This window comes from Canis lupus, chromosome 8, assembly GCF_003254725.2.
Source record: "Canis lupus dingo isolate Sandy chromosome 8, ASM325472v2, whole genome shotgun sequence".
Classification (NCBI taxonomy): domain Eukaryota; kingdom Metazoa; phylum Chordata; class Mammalia; order Carnivora; family Canidae; genus Canis; species Canis lupus.
This window is the reverse complement of record NC_064250.1, coordinates 22,517,059-22,530,422: the sequence shown is the minus strand read 5'-3', so window position 1 is coordinate 22,530,422 and position 13,364 is coordinate 22,517,059. Positions and strand designations below refer to the sequence as shown.

The 13,364-nt window shown below is 35.4% G+C and overlaps 1 protein-coding gene across 8 annotated transcripts in view; it reads right to left on the bottom strand.

Annotated features, from left to right (window-relative positions):
* TOGARAM1 (TOG array regulator of axonemal microtubules 1) overlaps positions 1-13,364 on the bottom strand; it is a 77,979-nt gene that overhangs the window by 21,566 nt on the left and 43,049 nt on the right. For all 8 annotated transcript variants that reach the window (XM_049113127.1, XM_049113132.1, XM_049113130.1 and 5 more), the window contains 5 exons: positions 13,215-13,313; positions 11,827-12,002; positions 11,206-11,359; positions 8,038-8,191; positions 249-354 (listed from right to left, as the gene is read on the bottom strand). In XM_049113127.1, the coding sequence (XP_048969084.1) occupies positions 249-354; positions 8,038-8,191; positions 11,206-11,359; positions 11,827-12,002; positions 13,215-13,313 (689 nt within the window). The remainder of the gene's footprint in view (positions 1-248; positions 355-8,037; positions 8,192-11,205; positions 11,360-11,826; positions 12,003-13,214; positions 13,314-13,364) is intronic.

Here is a 13,364-nt window from a genome sequence, read left to right as displayed (position 1 = left end):
CAAGGTACAGTGAGGGGCAAAAGGAGAGAAAGAGAATCTTAAGCAAGCTCAATGCTCAGTGCAGTGCCCCATGTGGGGCTTGATCTCATGACCCTGAGATCACAATCTGAGAAAAAATCAAGAGTCAGATGCTCAACCACCTGAGCCACCCAGGCATCCCAGAGGTACTTTTTAAAGGTCAAATAAATGTGGCATATTTATCCTTTGTTATCCAAACAATACTTAATTCAGCTTAAGAATAAGTTTACCTCTTGAACTACTGCGAAATTTGTTTCATGTAACTTTGTATTCAGTATTTCAGAATGATAAGCAGCTAAGCATCTAATAAAATTCAGTCCTTCAATTTTCTTCTCCCTATGGGAAAAAGAAATAAATGACAAAAATCACTTATTAAATGGGGCCCAACTGGAATAGGATCTCAGATGTCTTCTTTTGTGTGTATAAAAAACTGCCAATGAGGAACTCTTGTTTTTCTCATACCATTTAGGAATTTCAAATAAAAAATATGTAAAATCTTGTTTGCTCAAATAGTTATCTTTCATGATTCACCAGATTTTAAGAGTTAAAATCACCATTAACAGTCAAACTAAGTTAATGCTTTGTAAATAAAAAGGAATACTTCCTCCCTAGTGATATGAATGTCATATTCTTTCTAGAGAACAGAAGAGAAAGGAATGACAAGAGGTGAGTGAAGCAGTAAAACAAAAATGGAAGGAGAAAAGTAACTACCTTATTGGCAAATATATAATCCAACAGCAGAAACCACCAACAGATGGTTCTGTAATTTGTATTTTTCTTTCATTATCTGCCCTAATAAGGCAGATGAAGAGTAGGTGGATACTAACAAGACAGTGGGATTCAAGTGGGATGGATTCAAGTAGGATTTAGATAGAACATTTCTAATGTGATGATTTTCATCTTGTAGGTTTGAAAAACGTGAGCCAAAACGAGTTCCATTAGTAATATTGTTATATTTCCTTAGGTAATATTGATGGCAGCCATTTTTATAAGCATTCAAATTCCCTGAATGACTTATGGAAAACTCAGAGAAAGGACAAGACCTAAGAATCCAAGGTAGCAAGAGTAAAGCTATTTAATAGCTGTCTGATTCAAAATTCTTATTTTTTATATAAGCATAAAATAGTTTACAATTATAGAAACAACCTAGTTCTATACAACAAGTAACAGAAAGTACAGTTAAGAGATGGAGGCAGGAAAAGAAATTAAGAAAAAGTGGTGAAAATTTTTCCAAATTTGATCCAAACTACAAAAACCCCCACAACATGGGATATCATAATCAAATTGCTATGAGAGGTATTAAAATACAAGGTCAGGGAGCAATATTAAAATTAGAGCAGTATAAGAGGATAGAGAGGGGCAGCCCCGGTGGCTCAGTGGTTTGGCGCCTGACTTCGGCCCGGGGCATGATCCTGGAGACCTGGGATCAGGTCCCATGTCAGGCTCCCTGCATGGAGCCTGCTTCTCCCTCTGCCTGTGTCTCTGCCTCTGTCTCTCTCTCTCTCTTTCTCTGTGTCTGTCATGAATAAATAAATAAAATCTTAAAAAGAAAAAAAAAGAGGATAGAGAAAAGAACACTAATTTAGTTAAAGTCATGAGAGAAGACTTTTCTGAGGAGGTGACGTTTGGCAGATACCCACATGAAGTGAGAGAGAAGGCACTGGTAGAAGGTTCAAAGAATTAAATACAAAGATCTTGAGGCATAAATGAGCTTAGGTATTCAGGAAATAGCCAGTTGTCTAGAGTAGATAAGTAAAGCAGAGCATAGTAGGGGATGAGTCTACAGAGAGGCAATGGACAGAAAATGAAGGGCTTTGTAAGCTATAGAAAACAGTTAATATATTTTTTTCTAGTGTTCTAGGGGGACCCTAACATGTTTTAACAGTATCAGTCTGGCTGTTGTTATGAGGCAAGCAATAATAAAAGTATGCCAACCAGTGATGACACTACTACAGCCAGGTGTGACTTGGATTACAGGATCAGCAGCCAAGGTATGTTCTGAAAATAAAAGAATTGATGGAATGTGAAGAAATGAGAAAGTCAACACTGACTTGGTATGAACAACCAAATGTTCATGGCAGAGCTATTAACTAAGATGATGAACACCGAGGGAAAAGAAGATTTGGGATTAGGACAAGAGGAAATAAAAACTTGTTTTAAAGATTTTTACATCTAGCCCATTTGGGATCACATAAATTATTACAGTGTTTATCTTTTCATATAGTTAGCTGATAAAAAGCTTTCATCTGCACCCTGCATACTCATGATAACGGTAATAAAAGTCGAATTGAGACCGTTTTCATCCATAACTGGAACTCAAATCTTGATCAACCGATACCAAATCTCACATAGCCCAGTCACATTTATAAAATGAAGGTTAACCAGTCTATTCACTGCATGGGATTAGTAGAATCAAACATTTTGAAAGTCTGTCCTTGAAGGACTAAGAAAAGTATGTTCTAATCTTTACATGAGGACTCTACATTCTTTAACTCCCATTACCATGTAATGGCAGTTATATTTGCAGTTCCCATACTAAAGACCCGAGAATTTATCCCTAAAAGCATGAGCTTAAAATATAAGATTGTCATATTAAATTTTTTGTTGACATTAGTCCCAGCAAAGGCTCTGGAAAAAAGAAACAAAAGCGCTGGCTGTCAATGTCTTCTATTTATCTAAATGTGGATTCCTAAGGAAACTCGACTCTCCATTAAAGGTATTTTTAATGAATTGGGCCAACTTGTAAAATGTATGCCACATTTAAAATCAGATATACCTTCCTATATTAGTGTTTGCTCCTTTACCCAAGTCAAATAGACTTGAGGGAAGAAGACACTTAAAACTTTGTATTTCAGTATGAGTTATCTGATTTGAATTTTCTTTACAAAACCCGAACTCATTAGAGTCATGTTTATCTGCTTAGCAGTTTAGGGAACAATTTGGCAATTATTTGGTTCTTTGAGATTATTCTCTCTTTTTTTTTTTTTAAGATTTTATTTATTTATTCATGAGAGACAGAGACAGGCAGAGGGAGAAGCAGGCTCCATGCAGGAAGCCCAATGTGGGACTTGATCCCGGGATCCTAGGATCACACCCTGGGCTGAAGTCAAGTGCCAAACCACTGAGCCACCCAGAGATCCCAGATTATTATTGTTCTCTTAAAGTGCCAGTGTTTTGTTTTGTTTTTTAATTTTATTTATTTATTCACGAGAGACAGAGAGAGAGAGAGAGAGAGAGAGAGGCAGAGACACAGGCAGAAGGAGAAGCAGGCTCCCTGCAGGGAGCCCGATGCGGGACTCGATCCTGGGACTCCAGGACCACGCCCTGGGTCAAAAGCAGGCACCAAACCGCTGAGCCATCCAGGGATTCCCCCAATGTGCCAGTGTTTTAAAATAGCATTCCTATAATTTTACACAATTATGTGATAGAGTGCTGTTTTGTTATATAATTTTGACTTGGATTCTTTCCATTTGCATGTTTATGTAATTTCAGGAAAAATACTGAATATCTGAGTCCTGGATGATACTACTAAACTAATAATTGTAGAGGTTTTAAAAACAAAGATTTTTACATTTATATTCATAAGATACTTTTTATTTCAGTCTGTTGCTCTGTCTTTGTATGGTTTTGGTATTAGGGTGATAGTGGCCTCAAAGAAGAAGATGGGGAGTACTCTAGCCTCTTCGGTGTTCTAAGAAGTTTGTGTAGAATTGATTTCTTCTTTAAATGTTTGGTATAATTCACTAGTAAAATCATCTGATCCTGGAGTTTTCTTTGTGGAAAAGTTTTATTTCATTTTATTTTTAAAAATATTTTATTTATTTATTCATGAGAGACAGAGAGAGAGGCAGAAACATAGGTAGAGGGAGAAGCAGGCTCCCCGTGGGGAACCTGATGCAGGACTCAATCCCTGAACCCTGATCGCGCCCTGAGCTGAAGGCAGACACTCAACCACTGAGCCACATAGGCATCCAGTGGAAAAGTTTTATTTATTTTTTATTATTTTTTATTATTTTTATTTATTTATGATAGTCACACAGAGAGAGAGAGAGAGGCAGAGACACAGGCAGAGGGAGAAGCAGGCTCCATGCACTGGGAGCCCGACGTGGGACTCGATCCCGGGTCTCCAGGATCGCGCCCTGGGCCAAAGGCAGGCGCTAAACCACTGCGCCACCCAGGGATCCCAGTGGAAAAGTTTTAAACCCAATTTCAATGTCCTTAATACATAATGGACTACACAGGTTTGCTACTTTTTTTTTTTTTTTAGTAAGTTTTAGTAGTTTGTATCCTTCAAAGAATTTGTCCATTTAATTAAGTTGTTAAACTAATGGACATAAAGCTATTTATCATATTCCTTTATTATTTGTTTAAGGGCTATATAATTAGTAATAATGTTCATTCTCTTATTCCTGACGTGTAACCGTTTTTTTTTTTTTTGCTTGATTATAGGTTTATAACTTAATCTCCAAGAACCTGCTTTTGCTTTCACTGATTTCCTCTACTGTTTATTTTCTATTTTCTTGAGTTCTCGTGCAATCTTTATTATTCCTTTTATTTTGGGCTTCATTTGCTCTTCTGTTTCTAGGTTAAGGTGAAAGCTGAAGTCATTGATATAAAATGTTTCTTCTTCTGTAATACGGGTGTTATGGTACTATAAATTTCCCTGTAATTTAGCTGCATCTCATAATTCTTAGTATGTTTTATTTTTAATTTCATTAAATTCAAAATACTCTGGGGGTGCCTGAGTGGCTCAAGTTGGTTCAGCATCCAACACTTGATCTTGGCTCAGGTCTTGATTTTAGTCAGGGTCATGATTTCAAGCCCTGTGTGGGGCTCTAAAGCTGGGCATGGAGCCTACTTAAAAAAAAAAAAAAAAAAAAAAAAAAAAAAAAAGAACAGTTACAAAATACTTCCTAATTTCCCCCTTTTAAAAAAAAAAAGAAAAAGAAAAATTTTATTTATTTATTCACGAGAGACTCAGAGAAAGAGAGGCAGAGACACAGGTAGAGGGAGAAGCAGGCTCCATGCAGGGAGACCAATGTGGGACTCAATCCCGGGTCTCCAGGATCATGCCCAGGGCTGACGGCAGCACAAACCGCTGGGCCACCGGGGTTGCCCTAACTTCCCTTTTGATTGCTTTCTTAGATCCATGCTTGCTTCTAAGTGTGCTAATTTCAAAACATTTAGAGATTTTCCAGGTATCTATTCCTAATTTCTAATTTAATTCCACTGTAGTTGAAGAACAAAATGTGCATAATCTGAATCCTTTTAAATTACTTATTTTATGTTCCAAAATATCATTCTTGGTAAATGTTCCTTGCGGACTTGAAAAGAATGTAAATTCTGTTGTTTTAAGTGGAGCATTCTCTAAATGCCATTAGGTCAAGCTAGCCAATCATGTCATTCAAGTCTTCTATATCCTCACTGATTTCTTTCTTCTAGTTCTATCAATTAATAAGAGAAGGTTGTTGAAGTTCCAACCATAATTAAGAAATTTATTTCTTCTGGCAGTTCTACCAGTTTCTGCTTAATGTACTAATAAAATTCTGTTATATGATAAATAAAATAAGTATCACTTGATGAATTAACCTTTTTATCATTATCATTATAAAGTAATCCTTTTTATTCTCAATGTGAAATACAGAATTCTAAGATGGCACCCATGATTCCTGCCCCCTGATATATACCACCCGATAATACCCTCCCGCCTTGAGTGTGAATATAAGGGGATATTATTTCCCTCAATCGTGTTATATTATATGGCAAAAGGGATTTTGCAAGTTGTCTGACAGCTGTTTCTCTGTCCATGTCTTTCCTGTAGCTTCTTTAACACATGGAAGAGAATTATTACTATAGCTATAATGTCCTTGCTGACTAATTCTAGCATCTGTATCATTTTTGGATTGGTTTCAATAGTTGGCTTTTTTTCCTTCTCAGTATGGGTTGTATTTCCCAGCTGCTTTGCATGCCTGGTAATTTTTTTTTAAAGATTTTTAATTTATTTATTCACGAGACACACACACACACACAGAGAGAGAGAGAGAGAGAGAAAGAGAGGCAGAGACACAGGCAGAGGGAGAAGTAGGCTCCATGCAGGGAGCCCGACATGGGACTCGATCCCAGGTCTCCAGGATCACGCCCTGGGCCGAAGGTGGTGCTAAACTACTGAGCCACCGGGGCTGCCCATGCCTGGTAATTTTTTATTGGGTATCAGTCACATAGTATTTCACCTGAGATAGTTTTGTATTCCTAAATCATTTTAGAGCTTTGTTCTGGGATGGAATAAGGTTATTTGATAAATTTGATCCTTTTAGGCCTTGCTTTTATGCTTTGTTAATAAACAGGGCCAAACCAGCCTTTAGCCTACGGTTTATTTTTCCACACTAAGAAGCAAAACTCTTCTGAGTTTTCTGCTCGATGCCCTGTGAATTATGAAGTTTTCCACTGTGCTGATGGGAATAAAAAGTATTCAGGGATTGTTCCCTGTAATAACTCCATTCTAGCTCTAACTTCGGGTAATTTATGTACATTTATGCCCTGACTAGCATTCAGCTAATATTTGAGAAGAATCCTCTGAAGGTCTTCAGAGTTTTTTGTGAAGCTTCATCCTCTCTAGCACTCTGCCTTGCAAACTCTAGTTACCTTGGAACCCTCCTAAACTCTCAGCTCCATTTTCAACTCTGTGGTATTTACACAGTTTTCCTTTCTTTGAGCTATGACCTGGAAACTCTGCAGAAAGTAAGTCAGGGCAATTGTAGAGTTCACCTTGTTTGTTTCCTGTCTCTCAAGGATCACTATTTTTCATTGTCTAGTGAAGAATATTTTGAAAACCACCGTTTCATATATTTTATACAAATTCCTTTAGTTCTTTCAGATATGTAGACAAATCTTATGCCTGTTAACTCACCTTGGCAGGAACTGGGAAATCAAGAGTTCTATTTTGGATATGTTAAACTTAAAATGTCTATAAGCATCAAAGTGAAACTGTCAAGTAGGCAGATGGATTATAAGCTTAGAGCTCAAGAAGATACCCAGTATCCAGACATACATTCAGCTGAATGTAATCATTTAGGAAAAGGGTTGGCAAACTCTGACTCACAGATCAGATCTGGTTCCATCAGATTTTCTTGTAAGCAAAGTTTTGGAACATAGCTATATCAAACCAACAAAAGGAATAAGAACATACTAAAACAAGAAAAGAACCAATAGACTCTGATTTTTCCAAGGTGAAATCACAAAAAGTGTGTCGATTGTGTCAAATGTTGCTAAAAGGCTAAGATGGCTGCTAATAAGTAACCAGTATAGATTTAGCAAGATGATCACTTTCATAGTTTTATTGATGGAGTGTCATGGTGGGGAGACATGTGTTTAAGAGAGAATTAAACGTTGAGAAGAGAATATGAGAAAAAAGTAGACAATGAGCCAGCCTTTTGGAGGACTTGACTAAAAAAAGGGGAATAAAAGAAACATGAAGATGTGCAGTTTAGGGTGGTTTTATAAAAAATAAGAGATATTATAGCACATTTTAATGTTGAGGAATATAGTCTAGTAGAAATAAAAGTGAGGATATGGAGGATGGGGATGCAGAGAGATACTGGAGGAGAAGGGAAGGAAATGGGACAAGTGCAGCCAGTATACACTCCAACTGGGCTGGGTTGAGTGGCTGCTGCAGCTATGCTAGTAACAGATAAGTATTTCCAGGGTTGTTACATGATGTATTTCACAAAGAGACACTTGGAGAAATAGTGAGATTTGTATTCTAGTACCAAAAAGTTAATGTAATCCATAATAAAGCTAAACTATGTCCTTATGGTATATAAATTATAACTGGTAGTAATACAGTGCTATTAGGATCAGAGTTCAGTTATATTAATATGTTGAAACAAACAGACTGTCTAAGAACTATAATAATCATTTCTAAGACTATTTTAATAGGAAATGTTTCAAAGTTTTCAATAAAAAATTTTCAGAAAACTTCTGGAACTCAGCCTAGTTTTAAGGTAAGTATGATGAACTTACCAATCTTCATCAGCTAAAAGCCTAAGGGCTTCTGTCAGCGCTATTTCTGGTTTGGAAAAAGGCCGTAGTTCCGATGTATCCATTATTTCTGGACTATGAGTGACAGAAGACATCCTTTCTTTATACTGTGGAACAGCTCCAGGAGAGGCTTCACCTAAAACAAAAAAACCATATTAAATAAAGCATCAGAGAACTCTGATACAAAGGATATTCTGACCAGATTCCATGAATATTTCTTACGGAAACTAAAATTATCAATTTAATCTTTAACAAAAATGTAATACCCTATTTAAAACTTTACTTTTTATATACAAAATTATTAAATTATATCAAATACAAATATATAAGTGGTTTTTCACAGTCATGAGTCATATAATAAAAGTCTAGTTTTAAGTGATCCCTGGGTGGCAGCGGTTTGGCGCCTGCCTTTGGCCCAGGGCGTGCGATCCTGGAGACCCGGGATCGAATCCCACGTCGGGCTCCCAGTGCATGGAGCCTGCTTCTCCCTCTGCCTATGTCTCTGCCTCTCTCTCTCTCTCTCTCTGTGTGACTATCATAAATTAAAAAAAAAAAAAAAGTCTAGCTTTAAGAGCCAAAAATCAGTAAGAAGTATTATGGTCCCATTTTAAAAAAACATGTGGATGTACACTCGTTTTACTATACAACTGACAGCTGAAAATGAAACTTCATAGCACCCGTATAAAAAATTTTTTTTAAGATTTTATTAATGAGAGAGAGAGAGAGAAAGAGAGAGAGAGAGAGAGTTCCAGCAGAGGCAGAGGAACAGAGGGAGAGGGACAAGCAAGACTCCACACTGAGGATGGAGCCTGCCAGGGGGACTAGATCTCAGGATCCAAAGATCATGACCTGAGCTGACCAAGAGTCAGATGTTTAACCCACTGCGCCACCCAGAAGCCCCAGGGTAAAGAATTCTAGCTGAATTCCAAAAATACCAATTTTTTTTTGTGACCAGTGTTAAATTAATGGTCTATTACAAATCCTAAGACCAGGTGTGGTAATAAGAATGATATTTTTTCCATATCAAACATTTATAAACTATTTTCCAAATGTAAGGCATTGTCTTACACAGTAAGAAAACAAATCATTGTCATTGAGTGCTTAGGGTAATGCCCTCGGGGCACCAAACAATGTAAGACACCTGCAGTAGAGGTGTTAGGAAAAGATCAAAAAGATCACATAAAATGTGAATTGTCATTTTTTAAAAAAGATTTATGTATTTATTTGAAAGAGAGAGAGCACACCATGTGCAAGTGGGAAGTTGGGGAGAGGGAGGGGAAAAGAAAAGGATCTCAAGGATCTCAAATTCAGAGCAGAGCCCAATGTGAGGCTTGATCCCACAACCCTAAAATCATGACCTGAGGTGAAATCAAGAGTAGGACCTTAACCGACTGAGCCACCCAGGCACTCTTGTATTGGCTTTTGTAAATGGGTAAAAATTTATTATTTTTTCATGTTAAGAGATATTTTTTAAAAAGGTAATATCAGGCACTAGAAAATGACTATCATAAACATATTTATCAATTTGTACTATTTGCTACTATCTGCACTTCTCTTCCTACTGTTAACAGTACTAGCCAGTATTTTTAGGGTCTAGGTAAGAAGTTTGGTGGGTTTTCTCCCCCAAGATTTTATGACATTAATAAATAGTGAAATTATTTAAGAATGTTAGCAAATAGACTTAAACTTCACAAATGCCTACATTTAACTGGTTTTTTAAGGATATGTTTAACCAGTAATTTTACAGGTCAATATCTGTCATCAGTCATACTTAACGATTATTAGTTTTGAGAATACATAATTTTTTAAAGAAATATTTTATTTATTTATTCATGAGAGACAGAGAGAAAGAGAGAGAGGCAGAGACACAGGCAGAGGGAGAAGCAGGCTCCATGCCAGAAGCCCGATGTGGGATTTTATCCCAGGATTCCAAGATTACACCCTGAGCCAAAGGCGGATGCTCAACCACTGAGCCACCCAGGCGTCCCGAGAATACAGAATTTTAACAAGTTTTCTAAACTTCTTGCATTACAAAAGAAATACAAACTAGGATAAATCAGACAGTCATCTAGTTCAAATCTCTTTTACATTTATCTTTGAGAGCTATTAAGTATGTTGTCCAAGATCACATTTATATATTTATTTTTTTCTAGATTTTTGGGTTTTTTTTGTTGATACCTAGACTTCAGACCCAACATAAATTTTAAAATGTTTATGATAGTTCAGTTTACTCTTCAGTAACATTAAATAATAAACAAAAATAATAAGCAATAATTCTTAATGTTTATTATAGTTCATGTGATTTTTTTATTTCAATCTCTGATTTTTCCAAGTTGCCACTATACCTAAGACCTATTTAATATTTTTAAAAATAGCACTGAAAACATGGAAGTCACTCTTCGACAGGTACAGAGAACCCAGTAAGTACAGAACAGTAGGTTGAATAAGTGATAAATACAATGCTTTTTTTAAAATCACGATCTAATATAAATCAACTTCACGATTTCTTTTAACCTCAGCTATAAAATAGGATACCACTCCCTAGTGAAAAAGGGCTATTTGTAGGGAGTACAGAGGAGAGTTTTGAGATAATCTGGATGTTTGAGATAATTTGGATATTTATAGAGGCAGAATATTGAGGCCTATTTCCAGGTTACAAAGTTCATTAAAAGGCAGGCCTGATAATTATGAAGCCAGGTCTGTGTACTGACTCCTACTAGTTTAGTGCTCTTTTCATCACAAATGCAATTAACCATATGGTTCTCTTCAGCTTAACCAGCATTTGTGACAGTATTCTTTATATTTAAATAATTTACTTACCTGAATCTGAAAATACTAAAGATGGTGACTTTTTTAAATAAGTCCCCCCTTTCAATGGAGGCCTGAGGACAATATTTTCTAAAGGGGAACTCTCATTTTTGATATTCCCACCTCATCTCCAAAAATACTTAAGTCTAACAGGGAGAAAAACAATCAATCAACTTCCTTTTTATGAGAAATAGTATTTATTATAATAGAAGATACTTGGTCTTGCAAATTTCAGTGCTATAGTTCAACATATTGCATTATTAGCCTTCAGTTAAAGCACAGGTACACGATCTTTAGAATATTATCAGTTAAAAAACACACCAAAAGTTAAATTACACTTACTTTCGGATGTCATTTTCTCAGTTCCTGTATGTTTCATTCGCTCCCAGGAATTCTGTTCCTTCTTTTCACAATCTTTAATGTCAAAAAGTTCTTTTTCCTCTTTTCTCTTTTGTCTCATCTTGTCATAAGTAGATTTTGAAATAGAAATTTTAATCTGAATGAAAAAGTTGAAATATCTGAAAGTATTCAGGGAGTTTGACATTTAAAATAACTATATCTCAGAAAACTTTATATAAAGTGTCTACATACAAAAAAATAAACTATACATTTTTTAGCCCTTATTTCAGGAATTCCAAAATTGAATTACATAGCACTAATATCGTAACTAAATTTGCACTTGAGGATACCAGTCTGTTAGTCCTAGAGTGTCCTAGAAGATTGTTGAATATGTACATACATACATATATATATAAAGTACATGTATAGTATAAAATACACTAGATATTTTATACCAGAATGAGAATGTATTTGCTGGAAAGATGAATAATCCATTACTTAAATGATTAAGGATCAGAAATTTCAATTATCCTGAGATTTTAAAAATTTTAATCAAAACACCTTCACCCCAAATCTGATGAACATAGGCTTCAGTTTATCCTAATAATCAGCAAATAACCTTACATCTTTTTCATTCTCAATATCAATACATGATGGAATACTTTGCTGGACTGCTCTTCCATAAATTCCTGATGGCGGTTCAATGCTTTGTTTAATTGAAAATGTATCTCCATTTTCCACAGAAGGTATTAGTGATTGGCTGCAGGCCGCTGGTGCTGAATTTGGACTTCCAAATACACCTGAAATTAACCAACCATCAAATTGCCATTAAGTATTTATGTGATGTCACTTTGATAACAAAGTTAAACACAAGGCTCTTGACTTTAAGAAATAAGTAATATAGTTAGCAAGAAACATGTTAAATAAAAAATATAAAAACAAATACCCTAACAGGACAATCGCATAGGAGGTATCACTGGCCATTTCACAATATTAAATGAGAACTACATATTGTAATAATTAGTTCACATGAAGGAAAGGTTGGTATGAGCTGGGTGTTTAAAATGATTTCAAGGAACAAGGATTTGAGCTGGGATTGGAAGACACAATGGATTTGGACAGGTAAGTGAAAAAGGAGGGGACATCCTATGAGATGGGAATGCTTACAAGCAGAGCTGAACAAGTATAAAGCATGTATGTGAAGTAAATAACTTAGTTTGGTTGGGTACAAGGCAAACAGAGGAATAACAGAAACTAAGTTTGCAAGGATGGGTTGAAGCCAATCTGAGAAGGGTCTCAAATTAAATTCATGAGACTCTACCAAACAATTAGGAAAGCTTTCCAAGCATTTCATTCTATTCCACTGTATTTACCAAAAATAAGATGTGTATCTTCAATGTTTATCATCACATTTTAGTTTTTTTATTAAAAATGAAACTAATTGAGATGTGGTAATTAATGATGGGGAAAACTTTCACAATGTATGTGGATATCAAATAATCATTTTAAATGCTTACAATTTTATTTGTCAATTATACTTAAAGTTTAAAAGAAAAAAGTTTTATTTGCAAATATATTGTTCCAAAGGTCCCCTAGCCCTCCAAAATATATATAACAAGTGTTAATTTTGACTTGTCTAGGCTCTATGGAAAATAATAAAATTATATCAATTACTAAGCTGATAAATGATAAATAAGGGCTATTATTTGAACTTAAAATATGATAAAACTGTCTTAGCTATCCTAAAAATATCTTAGAAGTACCTAGACTGAAGCTGTCACATAATACATTGCTCTGAAAATTACTAACATCAATTTACTGTTAGGTTAGGAGACAGAAATGTAAAATTAAGTACTCCTAATTTTTTCACTATAATGACTTTTTAAAAAGAAAGTTCTAATAAAAAAAGTTCTAATCAACACTTGAATCACACCTTTCTCTGTTTTTAATGATATCCTTTGCTTATGTGCGGAGAACACATATGATTAACAAGCTAAATAACTTGGAAATACCTTTTCCAACAACAACTACTGAGTCTTCTGGGAAGGTATTTGTGGATGTGAAGTCAAAACTGGGAATTTGCTGTAAATTTGATGATGACCCTGTAAATGCTAAAAAAAAACAAACAAAAAAAAAACCCAACATTTAAAAATTGTTATTAT